Genomic DNA, 19,954 nt, shown 5'->3' with positions numbered 1-19,954 from the left:
ATGGTCTCTCAGGGAGGTGAGAATCATATGACCAGTAGAAAAGGAGGAGAAAGAGAAGAGTGAGATGGGAGAGGAGGAAGAAAAAGGGAAGGAAAGCAAGGGGAGGGAGGAAGCCACTCATTCTCAAGTATTCACCTGGAACAAAAAGAGTACAAAGGGGGCCCTGAGTTACCATGTGAGTGCTAAGAATTTAATCTGAGCCCTCTGCTGCTGAGCAATAAATGCCCTTAACCATGAAACCATCACTCTAGCTTCCAGTAATTTTTTATGAGGCAGGGTCTTACCATGTAACCCTAAATATCCTGAAACTTGCTATGCAGACCACCCTGGCTTTGAACTCAGAAAGATTTTCCTGTCTCTATCTCCAGAGTTCTGGGATTTAATATATGACCTATCACACTGGGCTTTTAAGATATTTCTATTAGGTATATAAATTACTTAGAAAGTAATCTTTCTTAGTCTGCCACAGAACACTATAGTTTCAACTTAAGCATCCTACCCAATAACCTGTGAAGCTAAAGTTTCTACTATTGGGTCACTTCTCTTTACAACTGGAAGTTTGCCAATCTGGATGGAAAGATTAGACAACATGCAAATGAATACAGCAAGCCTCATCCTGCCCCCTCTTTTTTGGTTTTTGTTTGTTTGTTTGTTTTGTTTTGTTTGTTTGTTTTTTGTTTTTATCATGGCAAGGTCTTAATATGTAGTCCTGGCTGTCCTGGAACTCACTCTGTATGCCAGGCTGGCCTCTAATTCACAGAGATCCACCCACGTCTGCCTCGAGAGTACTCAGACTAATGGTACGCACCACCACTGCCTGGCCAGCAAGCCTTTCTATGAGTCCCTTTTGCTAACGATTTTCAACCCTTCTCAGGTTGCTTAGGATCTGTTGAAGGAAAAGAGGTAAAATACTTTAGTGAGTACACAGTGTGATATATTCTGGAAGGGGAGATATTCTAAAAGAGGGAACAGATCCAGTGTAGGGTTAGAAAGAATTTCTCAGGTATGATAATCTGAATTCCATAGCCAATAAAGTAATTGATTCACTAGGAAAAAAGGCCTGGAGGTTGGACTTACTATAGATCTATCTATTGCATTGACTGATTGTTTGATTTTGTATGGGGGGAAATCCAAACCACAGCCCATGTGTGTAGTAGAGAGGGCAATTTTCAGGAGTTGGTTTTCTCTTTCTACCATATGGTTCTTGGGGATTAAACTCAGTTCATCAGGCTGGTGGCAAACACCTTTATCCAGTGAGCCATCTTACCTACCTCCAGAATATCTATTTGAAATACTTTCTCAAAGAATTGGGAACCATTTTCAATTGTTAAAAGATGATTAAATACCGCTGTATGCCCACATTTTCTAATTCTGTGCAGCAGGATTTTCAGCACTCACCACAACAATGCCACAATGTCATACTGGTTGGCAAATAACAAACATTTACTGAATTAATGAATGAACCCATACTGGGAAACAAATATCAAAGAAAATAAGTTTTAATAGATGTGCTAGCTAGGTTATCCGACATAAGCTAGCTAGGTTGTTTGATATAAGCTAGAGTCATCGTGAAAGAAAGAACCTCAATTGAGAAAATGCTCCTACCAGACTGCCCTGTGGGAAAACCTTTAGTACATTTTCTGAATTGATGACTGATGGAGGGTGGATCTCAATGGGGACAGTGCCAAGCCTGAGCTAGTGTTTCTGGGGGCCATAAGAAAGTGAGCTGACAGAGGGATCAAGGAGATCACAAGAAAACCTGCAAAATCAACTAACCTGGGCCCACAGGGGCTCACAGATACTGAACTGACAACCAGGGAACCTGCATGGGAATGACCTAGGCTCTCTCTGCATATATACAACAGTTGTGTAGCTTGGTATTCTTGTGGGATTCTTAACAATGGGAGCAGGGGCGGCCTCTGACTCTACCATCTTTTGGGGCTCTTTTCCGCACAATGGGTTGCCTCCTCCAGCCTTAATATGGGAAAAAGTGCCTAGCCTTATTGCAACTTGCTATGCCATGTTTGGTTGATATCCACTAAAGGCCTAAAGGAGTGTTTGGGGAAGGGGATAGGGAGGGACTGAGAGGAGAAGAGGGAGGGGAAACTGGTTGGGATGTAAAAAGTAAAAAATATTAAGAAAAAAGAAAGGAGGCTGAAAAAGCCGGGATTACCAAGCTAGTAATAAACACTCCTCCATGACCTCTGCATCAGTTTCTACCCTGAGTTCCTTCCCTTATTTACTTCAGTAATGGACTGTGATGTGCAAGTGTAAGATGAAATAAATCCTTTCCTCCTTAAGTTGGTTTTAGTCACGGTGTTTTATCATAGTATAGAAACACTAATGAGGACAACATACATACTACTTAAAGGACTGCTATAGCTAACAACCTAAGACTATAAAAAACAATAATATGTGCACAGTGGCACATGCCTGTATTCTCAGCACTTGTGGAGGCAGTGGCAAGTGAATCTATGTGAGTTCGAGGTCAGCCTGGTCTACAAAGTGAGTCAAGGACAACCAAGTCTACACAGAGAAACCCTGTCTTGGAAAAAAAAAAGAGTAGTATGAATGACATATCCTTATGATGATCTTATAGTGTATGTGCTATGTTAGTCCCATTTTACAGACAAGAAATCAGGAGTCACTGAACCACACTAACATAAAATAACATAATGTGGGTGAGTCTCCAGAACATATACCTTTATACTGCCAACTTATCCCAACAAGGGGCAAAATGTAAATTGAGTGGTTCAAATGAGGAATAAGCAAACAATCAAGAAATATATGAAAAGATATCCAATTTCATTAATTAAGAAAAACAAATGAAAATAACCGAGAAGGTACTTTTTAGTGCCTATAATTTTAACAATTTATGTAATTGACAATAGAATTGGTGAATTCTTTTTTTTTCTCTCTCTCTCTTTCCCTTTTCCATCCTCACTCTTCTTATCTTCCCTCACCACTGGTAGGGAAATATACCACATGCATACCACAAATTGGCAATATCAAAATTGAAATCTCTTTATACCTTTGTACCAGAAATTATTTTAAATTTTATTTATTTTATATTTGCATGTGTTTGAGAGGGGGGGAACCACAGAACATACATGAAAGTCAGGAAATTTTGTTGAGTTGGTTCTCTCCTAATTTTCCATGGTTTTCAGGAATTGAAATCAGGTTGCCAGGCCTACAAAGCAAGCACTTTTACCTGCTGAGCCATCTCATAGGTCCAGGAATTTTCTTTTTGGAGGAATAGTTTCACAAATATTTTAAATTAGTTATTGCAGTGTTATTCCTAAAATTGAGGAGGAATTCTTGGGACTGTTCTAAACTTCCATCAATGAGGGTGTGTTTAAATGAATTATAATAACTTTTGGTTCTTTAATATTGCAACTCCACTAAACAGTGGATTTTTATGGAAATACCTCTATTGTTTATTGGTATATGACCATGTGGAAAAAAGAAATGGCACTTAATATCATTTTATAGATATAATATTAATGATACCAATTTGCTAAAGAGATGAAATTACCTAGTTATAACATGGTCAGTCCCATTGCTGTAGGCTTGGAAAAGATATGGAGAATAAGAAATGAGAGAAAAAAATCAAAAGGGATAAAGAACAGGTACTAGAAAACAGAGAAGTGCCAAATTTTAATTGTATATTCTGAGACGTAAAGACAAGTGTGGGTTCTGGCAGCATACTGCCTACTCTGTAGCAGGACTATGTTGGATGGATAATTATTGGTAGGTTTTCTCCCACCCCCACACCCTAAGCCTTAGTTTCTTTATCTGTAGCACAGAGATAATAGTTCCTGTCTTAAGGTTCTTATGAGGCTAAGTTAATCAATGTAAAGCAATTACCAGAGTGAGGTACAGAGTTAAAGCAGTGAATCAACACTAGCTGTTATTTTCTCAAACTAGGCACTGTACCAAATATTCATACATTTATTGGAGTGATACAAGATATTTTGAATTGAAACAGCTTCCCATGGAGGCCAACAGCTAGAACTCTTAAGAACCAGTGTATTTTAGGCCTGACTTCAGGGTCCTCTCCACTTGTACTAGCTTTTCTGGGCTTTACTGTTCTTTCATGGTTGAGGAAACAAAAGGTCAGAGGAGTGACTTTCTTGAAGGAACCCTGGCTCTATTCAGAGGGGGATTCTCTTGAAGGAACCCTCGCTCTATCTATATAGGTGGTCTGATCTCAAAATCAAATGAGTTTATTTTGCTACCCCAGAGGTAGAAGAAAAAGAAAATAGAAGGGACAAGACAGAGTTGGGGGGTGAGAATATAGAAGCAGACTACTTGGTGTTTTATCTTTAGCAGAGGCCTGAGACACCCTCAGGCCAAGGCAGAAAGGCGGGGTGTGGGGGGGGAGGGGAGAGAGGTGGGGCTGAGCCACAGGCAGGGGTGAACTCTGCTTTCCAGTGCACAGCAGTCGCTGTCTTTGGTTCGTCCTCAGTGCAGGGCAACAGGTAAGAGCTGCCTGCTTTCAGACCTCTTTCTGGGTTCTCAGCCACACTGCATGATGACTCTCGTTGACTAACCCTGACTTCTGACCTTCACAGAAACTGTCTCTTCTGTTTGAGGTTTCCTTTTCTTTCCCCTTTCTTCCTCTTTTTATTAATTTTTAGTATCATTCATCTTACTTCACATATTCACTGTTATGCTTTCTTTTACTTTTCCTTCAATGGACTTCTCTCTGAATCTCCCACAAAACCCTATTTCTGTCTCCTTCCTCAATTCTGTATCTTTGTCTTCTTCTTTTTCTGTCTTTTCTGTTTCTTCCTCTCCTTTGTTACTCTAGAAAAGGTATCTTAACATTTTGTCCAAAATTCTACAATACCCCCTAACACTTAAGGCTCTTGGGTCAAGGTGTCAGAGCCTTGGCAAGAGGTAAGATCTAGGAAAGAAAAAAGGGCTTTGTTGAGATGGTTAAGAATGGTAAGGCAAGATGAAGGAATTGAGAGGTTGCATAATTAGCAAAAATAAAGGGAGGAGGATGGAACAGGAATGTTGTCATTATGCAGAAAAAGCAAAAGATGTGTAGTCTCCCTTGTAAGTCACTGTGAGAGATAAACCCCCTCTCCCCACAGGTCATTTATTCTTTGACAAAAGGATCTGCCCACCATTTCCACAAATTTCTTACTTTTAGATTTGTGTTCTAAATTCTTCTGTTTCTAATTCTCCTATGATTCTCCAGGGATAAAAAGAGGGTACTAGGAGGGGAGGTAAAGCCTGATACTTCTTCCAGATCCTGGAAGAAATAACGATTTCTCCTTCAGACTTCAATGATTTGTAAAAGCCAGCCACAAGTAAAGAGACAGAACAGAAAAGCTTCAAAAGTGGCTTCTGGTTTCTCTACAGAGATAGAGTTGCAGGTGGTCTTTCTGGCCCAAGGAACTGCAAACTGGGTGCAGTTTTATGCTGACATAAAAGGGAATTGAAGAGATGCAGGAAAAACCTTTCAGTAATGATGCCAGGTGTCCTGAAAACTTACGATTATCTCTTTGATTTTAAGATTACAGGAGAGCTTTTCTGTGCAGTGTGGTATATAAATCATTAAGTGATACAGTGAATTAATAAATGGTCAATTGTTCCTCAAATCCTACTTTAGAACATTTGGGGAAAGCAACTAGTCATAAAAGATAAATGTACAGTAAAGGAGACCGTATTAGTGTAGCAGAGTGGCGTAGTGTCTAGACTCACGCACTCAGCTAAGAAAATATGGACAGTCATGGATTTATAGTGGCTATATTAGGGGTCTCTGAAGCCAGACTACCTAAGTCGAAACCCTGCTTGTCTCATTCATCAGTTCTGTGACTTGGTAAATCATTAGATCTTCTGTGGCCTCAGTTTCTATTCACAACATTTGTCCTGAGGACTGAGTAAGTCAATGTATGTGCAGCATTTTACAACAGTGAGAGCTCTGTTAATGTTTGAATCTCAGAATCAGAAGGGAAATGATGAAATTTCCTGTCTAATGCCATTTCTATGGAGAAAGCAAGGTTCAGAAGTTGTGGTCTAGGGGAAGCCCACATTTACACATAGTAAATTATAATGAAAGTGAGACAAAAATCTCATCGACAGCTTCACAGAATTGGCTTGATATATGCATGATCTGACTCTGATATATTCATGATCTGAATCTTTGGCTCCAGGGTATATTTTTTCCTGATTATTTGGGTTTTATTTTGTCTACTTTCTTTCTTTTTTATGTTTTATTTTTGAGAAAAAAATATCCTACTTAGTCTTTACCGGCCTAGATCTATGCAGCCCAGGCCAGCGTGGGACTCAGGACCCTGCTATCCCAGTACCCTGTGTGTGTGTCAAGATACCCAGTCTACGTTCTTAATACCCTCAGTTGCCTACAAAGCTTCCCCCATTCATTTTTGCTCATTTCCATCTCATATTAAGTAGTTCTCTAAAATGGACATAAGAGTCCAAAGCACTATAAAGTTATGGGTCATCATGATGTTCAGCAAGATCAGGGTGGGACAAGAGAAGTTGTAATTGGAGCTTTAAAATAACTCAAGGATTCAATCCACATCAAGAAATGCTATTTTTCTCAGAAGCTTCAGTACATTATGGCCAATAGTCCCACAGAAATGATGTGTATACTAGAATTTTTCCATTTCTGTACATAGAAAGCAGGCCTTAATCAACCATCATTCCAGGGCAAGACTTTACTTTTCATCTAATCTTAAGGACTTTCCTTCTCACTAAGTACATGAGTGTTGTTGCCATTGTTGTTGGTGTTGATGTTGTAGAAGGAGTTTGTAGGAACCTGCAGGAACCTGGGCTGTCCATCTTGACTCACTACAGATTGCCAGAATCAGCCTTGCCCAGATGCTCAGTCGTGATCCCAGAAAGGAGTTCCTCTTCTCTCCCACACCCTGGGCTCATCTTAGGGAGTGGCCAGCCTCTGATGGTGATAAACTCTAGGGGCTTTATCTATGGTCTGCAGGCTCAGCCTTGAGAGCTATAGCCTTCATGGGTAGACCAGTCAGAAGGGAGACTCTAATTTGCAGCTATGAGGTAGGCACTGGATCCAATCAATGGCTTACTGAGTGATGTAGGCATAAATACTTCACATTAGACAGCTGATCAAAACTAAGACCCAGAGAGGAGAAATGACTTGACCAAAAACATTGAACAAAAAAACTAGGAAGCCAGCATTTAATTATGAAAAACCTAACTATTTTATACACCAGGATGAATGATGAAAGGTTCACATTTTTTGTTTTGTTTTGTATGTTTTAGTTTTTTCATTTAATCCTTCCAGCCAGCTTTTTGCTTTTTGCCATTACAAGGCCCATATGACCAGGCCCCACAAACTTACTCAGGCTGCTCTGACAGCCTGAGAAAGGGAGGAAGGATGTTCCAAGGTGGAATAAGATGGCTGGGTTGCTCAGTAAAGAGGTTGGGTGCTTGTTCTGTGAGAGTTGGGAGAAGTTACCAATTGGATAGGCCCATAAGTTCCTCCTACTCCCTCGTCCCTCACATAGTGAGGCTGTATACACTGAGGGTGCTGTTAGATTTTGTTCAGTAGCTTTCTTTGCAGAGCTGGGGCCTCAGTCTTCCCATTTTCCTTTATATCTCTATTTATTTTACTGTCCCTACCCTTTGATTCTGGCTCTACAATTGGCACTTTTCTTTCCAATATTTTTCTCACTCTTGTTCTGCCTTTCATTTTTTTTTTTTTTTTTTTTTTTTTTTTTTTTTTTTTTTTTTTTTTTTACGTCTCAATCTTACCTTCTCTTGGGCCTCCTCCTCCCTTTTATCCACTTGTTTCCCTTTTAAATACAGACTTCTTATTTTAAATTATATGTATGTATATGGTTCTGTGCATAGGTACGTATGTGTGAGTACCTTCCATGGCAGGTCCATGGAAGCCAGAGGCATCAGATCTGAAAATGGAGCTACAGGCAGTTGTGAGCCACACAACATGAGGACTTGGAATCAAACTTGGAAGAAGAGTACTCTTAAACACTGAGGCATCTCTTCTGTCCCTAATGCTGGATTTTTTGAAATCCACTTTTGTTTTTCATTCAGTTTTTCCCCCACCATTCCCCAGCAGAGCCATGTTCCCCTTTCCCTAAGTCTTTAATGTCTAAATTGCTCCCTTTATCTTAGTGTCCCACTGCCCTTGCTGGATTCTTTTCTCTCCTGCTTAATTTTAACTTTTCCTATATTACTCTAGCTACCTGATGTTTGTTCCTACCAGAATGTTCCCCACTTTTTCTTTCTTTTGTCTTATATCATTCCCTGTTTTTTATATTACCCATTATCCTCTTGTCTTTCAGCATTAGTCTTACTCTACTTGTCTGTTTCTCTGTCTACCTTTTTCTCCTTCCTTCCAGCTTTGAAGCCTATCTCTTTCTCAATTTCTGGTCTTCCCTTTCCACCCCCACAGTTTTGTTTTCTCTCCTCTTTTCTCTTTCTGAAGTTGTCTTCATTCTTCCCCTACTTCCCTTCTCTCTCCTACTGAAGATCATAGTTATTCATTAATTTACTCCAAAATTCAGACAATACTCATTGAGTGTTAGATGTCATTTGCTTATATTTTTCTATTGATTTTCTCCTTATCTTTTCTCCAGTCTCCTTCTTTTCTCTATTTTGGCCTCTGACTTCTTCACCGATCTATATAGATTATGTCTTCCACACTTCTTGGGTCTTATTTTCACCTCCTCCTTTATCTGTGTTTAACCAAAAGTCAGGAGAAAATACAAACATATCAAAATACCAACCTGGTGGTACATCACCTGTAGGGCCCATGAGTGCCCTTTCCCATTTCCTGTTTCCTTATGTTGACAGTTGGCTTCACGCTCCTTCCTGCTTTCTGGCAGAGCATTCTCAGGACACAGCAGGACTGGCCTCAGAAGCTCTGGTGAATAGCATCTGTTTGCATTAGTGGGTGGAAGAGGATAGACTATTAGGAAGAAAGTAGCCTCAGGTGTTGGTCAAAGGGTTTGTCATTCTGCCACACAATGTCACTTCAGTATCTTCATGCTCACTTAGCAGCTGGTGGCAGAGTGAACGAGACTCCAGGTTTTCTGTCCTCTAGTTAGAACTCTCTCCCTTGCCTCTTTATCTAGTGGTATTTCTCATCCTTCCTTCACATTTTAACACTAGGAGTCCCTGCTTAGAAGAATAAGAGGGGTATCTCTGAGGAAGACAATAAGCTTTGAGTGGGAAACTAAAGACCAAGAATTAAACACAGACATGACTTTTGGTTTTGGTCAAGCTCTCATGATAGAATCTCATCTCTCCCACAATTTCTACAGGACTTTGGGCTCAAGATGGTGGCAGCAGCTGTGTTGCTACGGTCCTGCCCAGTGCTCTCTCGGGGCTCCACAGGCCTCCTAGGCAAAGTGGCTAAAACTTATCAGTTCCTATTTGGTATTGGACGTTGCCCCATCCTGGCCACTCATGGAACAACTTGTTCTCAAATCCACCTTAAGGCAACCAAAGCTGGAGGAGGTAAGAAAAGGTTATTGGACAAAGGGAATTTCTGGGTCATAAAGACAATAAAGACCAGGACATAAAGGTTCCAGGTCTGATTCTCATTACCTAATAGCTTGGAGAGTTAATGTGAAAAATGTCAAGGCAGAAAGAACTGACCTAAAAAATATTCTCCCAGAGTCTTTATAGTCTTACTTCCATGTTCCTCACACACCTTCAGCCATACTGAAAGAGGTTATAATTGCTTAAATTGATTTTCTTGTCCTATGATCCATTGCCTTTGCTCTTGACATGTGACCTTCCCCTATACTATTATCTCCTCCCATACTTCTCATTCAACACCAAATTTAGGCATATGGTTCTAGCAAAGCCTGCCTGCTTAGACTCCTAGCCTATCTAATACAACTCTTGGTCACATCCTTTATACCCTCTAGGTCCCATTTTTTCCCATCTTCCCTCCCATCAAACTGTTCCCAGGTTGTTGTCAGCATGTGCTATTTCTCCCTGCTTAGGAACTCCCCTAGCAGTGAGACCAGATTCCTTTAACTCCTTTTCTCTATTCTAGCCTCTATTCTAGTAGGACTCTGGGACATAGTTAAGGTTCAGTAATCATTGCTCAGTTGACTGCAGCACTAGGACTGAACCTCCAATTACCCTCTTACATTTGTGTAGACTCTCCAACTTGGCCCAAGAGCCATTGTCCTTTCATGCTGTCAGAACTCCAAGGCGGGAAGAGCAAGATTGTGCAGAGGGCAGCCCCGGAAGTTCAAGAGGATGTCAAGACTTTCAAGACAGGTTTGAGTCAGCCTCTATCTTATCCAATCTCTATTCCTAATGACTGAATCTATTTTATCATATTTTGAGCTAAACGAATCTAAGGGAAGCTAGTGTACATTCTGTGATGGGAACTCTTAGCTTTTTGTAGGGAAGCCATAATGGGCAGTTGGTACACAGAAGTACCAACACATATATACACACAAACCCCTATAACTTGTAGCTGTCAGTCTAAAATGGGGTCCCCTCTTTCCCCAGTAGCTAAATAGAATCCAAAAGGCTGGAATCCCAATTTAAACAAGACCATACTATAAGAGTCTAGGCTTGTATAAATGGAAAAGGGAAGAGGATAGATACATCCTCTACTTTTCACACAACATAGTCCATTAATTAGCCTTTAATCCCCGCAAAGTATCTAGCATCATCAATTTTATTAAAAACAAATTCAAATACAGTTTTTGTTGTTGTTTTTTTGTTTGTTTGTTTGTTTTTTACTTTCAAAAAGACAATCTTTATAAGGCTACAGAGTTCAAGGGCAGCCTGGAAAGGGCACCCAGGACAATTACACTTAAGTAATGACCACACTATTGACATCTTTCACTGGCCACTTTGAGTTATCACTAAGAACAAAAAGTTAAAGACTCAAATTTAATGATGTTCAGTAGAGAAGACTGAAGTGCACTAGTCTCCCAAGCATATGACCTAGAGCGCGTACCCTGGTTACCTTACACATATGGTAGTTCCAGTGGGAAGTGTGAGCCCCCTTAAAGAAGGTTTCTGGACATTCTAGAGGTTGCTACTGGAGAGATGAATGCACATTGACATTGCAGACATGCTGTCCAGTAGCCTTCTATACTTTTCAGCTTGAATTTCTACACATTACACTGAATCTAAGGAGGACAGCAAATACTGCCTTATTTTCTCTCTTTATTACAATGAACTCCATATTTCCTCTCAGACCTGCTGATGTCTTTGGATTCAACCACCTCAAGCGAACCATTCCCTAGTTTCCAGGACCTAGAGCAGACTGAAGGGGCAATTACCCACCTGGTTCAGAACAATATGACTGGTAAGTTTGCCAGATGGGAACAGAGCAGTAGATGCTGAAAGGGTGGGTGATGTAGGAGAAGATAGGAAATGGGAAGATTTTTGAGCCAAAGAGATTTTAAAATTAAGTTTTAGTGCTAGAGTTGCTAGATCTGTGCCTTCTGTAATTAATTCACTTCACTCAAACACTTACCTCAGTAGTTTATGATAAGGAAGAATAAAATGACATTTATAGTAATGCAATGTTTCTAGGTTGTCACATCTAATTACAAATTAGATTCGCTCCATTATTTCTTTTTCATATTCCCCTCAAAGATTCTTACCCTTCACAAATTCCTTTCTGTCTCCTATATTTATTTTTATTAATGTAATTTGCTCCATTCTTCTACTATAGGAATAAAAATATTTTAACAGATACAGGAAGATAAACAATAAATTACCATGTACTATTAAGTTTTTATTATATTTTCTCCCAGGCACACCTTCCTATGGCTCTACACACTTGCAAAAACATACACTTGTATGTATGCTCACATATATGCACACAATTTCCCATCCACTCTCTTCATCATATTCACGTCATTTTTCAGAAATCTGACCTTATTAATTCCAGAATTTATTGTCTGCTTTGTTCACTTAACAATGTGTGACCTCATATCACTTATGACTTCATTTCCATCAACACAGACCTGCATAATGATTATCAGTCGCTGAATTGTGTTCTGTAGTGTGGATATATCATTATTCATTTAATGTAGAATTTATAATTTAGGTTGTTTCTATTGCTTTTATATTCTTCCATTTTAGACTGCATACTAGTTTTACACCCATATGACATATGTATTCAAAGAAAATTCACTGTTTTACCTTTTCCATTATCTAAACCAATATGTCACTTACTGGCTAGGCATTTATTTGTTAGATGACCTTGGTCAAGTTAGCTGACCTTTCCATTCCTCAGTTGCTTCTTCTGTAAAATACGGACATTGACAGAACTTTCCATATAAAGTTGATGTTAGAAATAAATAAAATAGCATCTTTAAGGTTCTTGTAAGTAGGTTTTGTATGTATTAGGCATTCATTAAGGCCAGCTGCAGTAATATAAGATACTAGCTATTTTTAATCACAACTACTAATACTATTATTATGCTTCTGATGATACTATCATTGCTCCATACTAATATTAGTGCTGTCATCAGCTTCTCACAACTCAACAAGAATTCTATTTTTTAATTAATATTTGTATTTTACATACATTGGTATGAGGCTGTCAGATCCCTTGGAATTGGAGATATAGACAGTTGTGAGCTGCCATGTGGGTGCTCAGAACTGAACCTGGGTCCTTTGGAAGAATTAATGCATACATAGAAGATTCTTTTAGAAACATTTTAAAAAATCTGAATTGTTTTGGTTGTCATACAATGTAATGGGTTTTACAAGGCATCATTATGCATGTATTATTATATTCTCAGTTGTTCTTCTCTCACCTGGTTCCCCTTCTTCACCTAGGTAGCTCTCCTTTTGCTTTCCTATTACACATGTTCTATTGCCCTCTCTATTTCTCACTTCCCTTAAGATCTCTTCTTCCACTTATGGACCCTTTCTAATTTCTGACCTATAAATAGACATGTACAACCCATATACTATATACATGATTTAAAATTTAATTCCCATATATATATATATATGAATATGTCATTCTGTTTGACTTATATTGTTTAATATAATGGTTTCCATTTCCCAGCAAATGTTATGATTTTTTACAGCTGCACAAAATTACACTGTTTTATATGTATAACATATTCATTATCCATTCATATGTTTATGGACATCTATGCGGGTTCAATTTCTTAGCTATTATACATAGTGTAGCTATAAGGATGGATGTACAAGTATCTTTGTAGTATGCTGACTTAGAGTATCATCTCAGGAGTGATGATTCATATAGTAGGTCTACTTTTAATTGATTCTTTTGAAAAGTTTTATTTTATCATGTTTAATCATGCATGCATGTGTCTGTGTGTGCATGTGCATGTGTGCTGATGCCCTTGAAGGCCAGATATGTCCAATCCCCTGGCTATGGAGTTAAAGGCAGCTGTGGGCCACTTGATGTAGGGACTGAACTTAATTCAGATACTCTACAAGAACAGCATTTACTGCTGAGTCATTTCTCTAACCTCTGTTGTTTTTCTAAGGAACTTCCATACTGGTTTCCATAATTTCTATACCAGCTCATGTTCCCACCCTTGGTGTACATGATTTGGGCTTTGCCCACATACCCCCCAGAATTGGTTGTCATTGTTTTCCTGACAACTGCCATTCTGACTGAAGTGCGACAGAACTGAAAAGTAGTTTCAACCTGCATTTCCCTGATGGCTAAGGATGTAAATTATTTACTGTCCATTTGAATTTTTCTTTAGAAAATTGTCTATTTAGTTCATCAGCCCATTTACCAAGTGGATAGTTTGTGGGGTTTTCAGTGTTAATTTTTGCAGCGGTGAGGATTCTTTGTTGGTTACATAGCTAGTGATATCTGGTGATAAGAGACATGACTAGAAACTAGGTGTAGCAATATTCCTTTCTCTGGAACTGAAGTGGCAACTCCTGTAAGGCATCATCCACACTGATTCTGGAAGGAAAGATGAGGCCATGCTATGAGTAGAAAGCCTGACTAAATTTACGAATGAATTATTGAGTTAATGAGTGAGTAAGCAAAGGGATGGCTAAGTGAAATAACAGACAGTCAATGTGGACCAGGGCTGGGGAGATAGCTCAGTGAGTAAAATGCTTGCTGTGCAAGCCCAACAACCTGAGTTTGAGTCCACAGCATCCACATAAAAGCCAGATGCAGCACAGGTCTTGATAATCTCAGTGTGCCTCCAATGAAAACATGGAAGGCAGAGACAAAAAATCCCTAGGAATCTACGGGAAGGTGAGTCTGCTGTACACTATAATGAACAAGAGACCTTCTCTCTCAAAGTGGAGACAAACTGACATCTGTGGCTTTTCTCTGAATTCCACACATGCACCATGGCATGTATGAACCTGACCGTGTGCACAGAGTCATATACACATATTATGTTAAACTAGAGAAGAAGAAAAAAAGAGAGTGAATGAAAACCAATAAGTCATTTGTTGAACAAATAAATGAATACACGGGAAGACAAATTAGAAAACTCAAAATCAACAGCGTGGGTAAAATAAACACTAGCTAGGAAGATATTTGACTTAAATTATTCTTATCTCTATTTCTATTCTTGCAGGAAGCCAGAATTTTGGTTATGACCAATTTTTCAGAGACAAGATCAATGAGAAGAAACAGGACCACACATACCGTGTGTTCAAGACTGTGAATCGCTGGGCTGATGCCTACCCCTTTGCCCAACATTTCTCTGAGGCGTCAATGGTCTCAAAGGATGTTTCTGTTTGGTGTAGTAATGACTATCTGGGCATGAGCCGGCACCCTCGTGTGTTGCAGGCCATACAGTGAGTAGTAGAGTATAGACTATGAGCTGTGTCTAGATCTAGATCTAGATTTGTGTGTGATCTAGAGCCACACTAGCAGTGGACACCTTGGTTCTTCTACCACCTCTTTTGTACAAGGTCCCCCACTATATCTACTCCTCAGATAGGAACTGAGACAGTCAACATATCATATTTTCTAAATGACTTTTTGGTGTGAAAGATGATAGTAGAAATATAGACATGTTTGTTGATACCATGAGCTAGAAACCAGAATATAGAGTGATGTGTATATGTGAAAGAGGGGCAAAGGGGAGGGGAGAGGAAGAAAGGGAGGAGGAGGGATTGAGGAAAAAAGGAAGAGATGGAGGGGTCTTCCTTTAGCTGTTCCAAACTACTCAAGTTAGATCTACTTTATACCCTCATCCTGCAGTGCCTCTATCGCTACCTGTCTCATTTTTTTTCTTTTGGTTTGTGGTTTGTTGAGACAGAGTTTCTCTGTGTAATAGCCCTTGCTATCCTGGACTCACTTTGCGGACCAGGCTGGTTTCAAACTCACAAAGATCTGCTTCTCATCCTTTCCTGTATTGGTCACAAAGGTCACTGTTTACACAGGACTACTTAAGTTAGTACTGACCCCATTTAAGGAATTATTTCATCCTTGCTCACTACCTAACAATGTTTTGTTTCGGTTTTCCCTTTGTTTTTCCCTGTCTTCCATTTTATTGGGGCCAGGGAGACCCTGCAGAATCACGGAGCTGGAGCTGGTGGCACTCGCAATATCTCAGGTACCAGCAAGTTTCATGTTGAGCTCGAACAGGAGCTGGCTGAACTACATCGGAAGGACTCAGCCCTGCTCTTCTCCTCCTGTTTTGTGGCCAATGATTCTACTCTATTTACCCTGGCCAAGCTTCTGCCAGGTGAGCACAAGGTCAGAGAGGTACTCCAGGCTGGTGTCCTACAATAAAGCATCCAGTCTCACTTGCTGCCCCACTGTTTTGAGTTCACTTGCTTCATCTCTTCTTCCTTTTCACTTGACAGGCATAGTCATAACTTAATGATTACATCCCTCTGTTCCCACTCCTTCCACACCTAGGTTGAGGGCCAGCACCAGGGAACAGCGTTTTAACCTCACAGAGCAGTAATGCCTTAAAGTTACCATTTTCTAACACATGTAGTCTTTTGTCTCCACAGAGCTTTAAATTTTTTTTTAAATCTATAACTTCTACCTTTATCCTTCATTCTTACAATACAGCCCACGTCTTACTGCAGGAATAATACACTTGTAGCTTCTCCTTACTTACTGCCATGAAACCGAATCTATCTGTACATAGATATTTCTTCATTGTTTCCCTTTACAGTAAAATATAGTTTTCCATTTCTGCCTAAAGGCATCATTTCACCTATATACCAGAGCTCATCTTCCCACTTTCCCACATTCTAGTCAGTGTCATCTCTCCATATGCTTTCCGTCAGTCTGAATCTTCAATGGACAGATGCTCCACATCTATGTCAGTCCTTGGCTCATGTAAGCGCTCAGAGAGAAGCCATGAAAATGTCACATTCCTTAACCCCTACTTAGAGCTTTCCAAGTCTCAGGGACAGTTCTGCCAAATCCTCCTCTCCCCCCTTCCAGCAGATGTCCTCAAATCCTACTAAAATGAAAGAAGCCACCAGACAGGATTATCCTCAACTTCTAGCCACAAAACACCTGCTGACTTACATGTATCCCCACTTCTCATCTCACTCTTTGCTTCCTGTAAAAGCACGGGACATGCCTTTTTCTTGTTGTCTCATCTTTTCACTGATGCACTGGTCACTGACTACTATCCATTCAGGAACTTCTCACTTCTCGCTCCACCCCACCTTTCCATCTGTCTGTCTGTCTCTGTATGTGTGTATGTGTCCTTCTCCCTCCCCCAACTGTTCCCTGATCCCTCCATATCTTCAGCATTTTACTCTCTTTTAAAAAATCTCCTGTTTCAACCCCTCCATCAAGTTCTGGCTCTCTGTCTATCTCTATCCTGTCTATATTAAGCTAATGGATGAGAAAAGGCTTCGTGCTTGCTGTCTGCTACTTCACTGCATGGTGCAAAACACACCACTAATTCCTTAACACTTTTTCTAATGTCATCCAGAACCCCTAAATAAAGTTAACATCTTGGGTATTTCTTTTTGATCAGTTCTTTACTCCCACTCAACCAATACAATTCAACATTTTTTAATTTCTACTACCAATCATTCTAGTGTAAGCAACATCATTTTTTGCTGTGTTCTTTCCTCTCCTACAATGTATTCTCCATACATTCAGAACAATGTTTAATTATAAAAATCTATCCTTGTCCTTTCCCTGTACAAAATTCTTCAATTTTGCCCCTAGGATAAAATGTAAACTCCATGTCATGACTTCTATCTAAACTAAATCCTAAGCTGGGCATGGTAGATCAGATCTGCAATCATAGTACATGGGAGGCTGAGGTCAAAGGACTACATACTAAATTACATGATACTTCGGTTTACAGAATGAGACAGTAACTCAAAAAAAAAAAAAAAGAAGAAGAAGAACTGAATTCTATTACACACATATCTTTTAAACCTCATGTTTTGACATCCTTCTTTCACGCATCTATAAATTAGTCATTTATTTTTCCATCCATTCATTAAAAAATATTTCATTAACATTCTTTGTGCCTTATGCTGGGAGCAAGAGATACAAAGATAAAAATATTTGGGCTTTGATCTCAAGAAACTTCCAGCTAGACAAGCCAAGTCATGGCAAACAAAACAAAACAAAACATGATTCATTCTTCCCAAATAAATGTTGCCCCTTACTTTATTAAAGGCCCAGTTCCTTGATGTCTGTGAAATTTGAGGGTTCTATGACATAGACAGATCCCCTTTCTACATTCCATCCTTCCTACCCTCTCAATATGGCCAGTAAAAAGTCCCTGCATTCTTCATATCCTAGAGACAACCCCTTTCTGGTGCTTGGTTTTCTATCCTGTACAGTGAAGTGGTCATTTCTTGCTATGATCTGTCATGATCATATAATTCCAAAAGTGAATGGTACGCATCCATCCCTGTAACTATCAACAGATGGTTGTGACCTGGAAAAGGTGAAGTGTCAAGTAGACCAGGGAGAAACCAGCATCAGTCCAAATCTACAAGCCTTTTCTAAGATTAATCCCAAGCTTTGATTTTCCAAGTGTGGAAAATGAACCTAAAACCTGTCATTGAGAAACTAAAGGATCCTGGGAAAGTGAATTTTCTTCCTCCTCAAGCCAGCCAGAGGCAACATTTAGACATCCTTGGAGGGAGTATTAACAGTTCTTGGGCAGGGGTGTTATGACAATGGAGGAAGAGGTGAGTCACAGAGGTTTCCAGAAGAGGAAGAAGAAAACGACCAGGTCTTCAGAGGGGAAGACCACCTTCTGCCAAATCAAACCTGAAGGGTAGAGCGGGAGTACTGACACAGAAGCTTAAGAATTACACATTTGTTTCCTCAGGGTGTGAGATCTACTCAGATGCAGGCAATCACGCTTCCATGATCCAAGGTATTCGCAACAGTGGTGTAGCCAAGTTTGTTTTCAGGCACAATGATCCAGAACACCTGAAGAAACTTCTTGAGAAGTCTAATCCAAAGACACCCAAAATTGTGGCGTTTGAGACTGTTCACTCCATGGATGGTATGTATGTATGTGTTCGAGGACATGTTTACTATTATTGATATCTTACAGAAAAACATCAGGATAATAACAACTAACATTTATTATGGTGTTTAGTTTATGCAGCTATTCATAATTTACATATTTTAAAACATAAAATTCTCATGATTCTATGAAACATGCTCTATTATTATTATTACATGAGAAAACTGAGGCATGAACAAATGCAGTCACAGTCACACGTAGTAAGTGCCAAAAGACAGGCAGCTATTACATTCTTACAAATAATCTAAAGTTCACAAAGAGCATCAATGTTTGTCCTAGTGCCTCATCAAGTTGATGCAAAAATTTTTTTTTTTCATAGAACGATATGTAACTCTCTTACCCTGCACGACACGCTTTCCATAACGAAAGCGATGCAAGTCTGGTCTCTACAGTGGCAAATTTTATAAACTCATTTTTTTTGTTTATTTTTTGAGACATGGTTTCTGTGTAGCCTTGGCTGTCCTGGACTTGCTTTGTAGACCAGGCTGGCCTCTTGCAATCACAGAGATTCACCTGCCTCTGCATCCCAAGTGCTGGGATTAAAGGAATGTGCCTCCACTATTGGCAAATTTTATTTATTTTTTAAGTTTTTTTTAATTTATTTATTTTCATTTTTTGTGCATTTGTGGTTTGTCTGCATGTATGTCTGTGTGAGGGGGTCAGATATTGAAGTTACAGACAGTTGTGAGCTGCCATGTGGGTGCTGGGCTTTGAACCCGTGTCCACCTAGGAAGAACAGTCAGTGCGCTTAACCACTGACCTATCTCACCAGCCCTAGCAAATTTTATAAACTCTTGACTAAAATCCCATGGTCTGCTAGGAAACTCTGCAACCAAAACAGTTTCTCAGTTCAGACAGATGTGAAGTTAAATCCCACCTTTGCTACATATTATCTGTGTGGACTTGAAAATTCTCAAAGTCTCTGGTTGTGGAATTATAGGTGATTGAACTCATTTCATTTATTACACTTTAACAAGAATAAGGCCCAGAGCTGTCTATTATAACTTCTGTATTGCAGAAATTATGTATTTCAGGTATCTGTTTCCAGATTTATTTTAGGGAACAGGTCTTCATTTCATGCCAAGGTGTCACTATTTCAACTGAAATAAAGAGGATCATTAGTAGCCCCCAATTTATATAACTATAGGCACCATAAATAAACATCACATAATCAAAAACTGTCCACATTCAAATACTAGTATAACCACTTATTAGTTAGTACTTCTTATTGTGTATGATGTTTATGTGGGCACCCATGGCACAGCACATTTGTGGAGGTCAGAGGACAACTCAGTGGAGCTGTCTCACTCCTTCCATCTTGGTTCTGGAGATCTAGCTCAGGGCATCAGGCACTTTCACCTGCTTGGCCATCTCACCAGCTGCTCATGAGAGTTTCTGAAATTGCATGGTGTTACAGCTCGAATATTTGAAAAATGCTGGTAATAATAATAATAATAATAATAATAATAATAATAATAATAATAATAATA

At 39.4% G+C, this 19,954-nt stretch overlaps 1 protein-coding gene across 2 annotated transcripts in view; it reads left to right on the top strand.

Annotated features, from left to right (window-relative positions):
- The first annotated feature begins 4,452 nt into the window (after positions 1-4,452).
- The window catches only part of Alas2 (5'-aminolevulinate synthase 2), a 23,456-nt gene continuing 7,954 nt past the window's right edge, over positions 4,453-19,954 (top strand). Inside the window, exons 1-7 of one of the 2 annotated variants that reach the window (XM_055617904.1) lie at positions 4,453-4,481; positions 9,294-9,489; positions 10,189-10,266; positions 11,204-11,314; positions 14,556-14,778; positions 15,490-15,674; positions 18,261-18,440. In XM_055617904.1, the coding sequence (XP_055473879.1) occupies positions 9,309-9,489; positions 10,189-10,266; positions 11,204-11,314; positions 14,556-14,778; positions 15,490-15,674; positions 18,261-18,440 (958 nt within the window). In that variant the 5' untranslated portion in view covers positions 4,453-4,481; positions 9,294-9,308. Of the gene's footprint in view, positions 4,482-9,087; positions 9,490-10,143; positions 10,267-11,203; positions 11,315-14,555; positions 14,779-15,489; positions 15,675-18,260; positions 18,441-19,954 lie in introns of those variants that run through there. The other variant, XM_055617903.1, reaches the window with a different exon arrangement.

This window comes from Psammomys obesus, unplaced genomic scaffold, assembly GCF_907164565.1.
Source record: "Psammomys obesus unplaced genomic scaffold, mPsaObe1.curated_primary_1811, whole genome shotgun sequence".
Classification (NCBI taxonomy): domain Eukaryota; kingdom Metazoa; phylum Chordata; class Mammalia; order Rodentia; family Muridae; genus Psammomys; species Psammomys obesus.
Note: the sequence above shows the minus strand (reverse complement) of the source record. Positions and strands in the feature narration are given on the sequence as shown.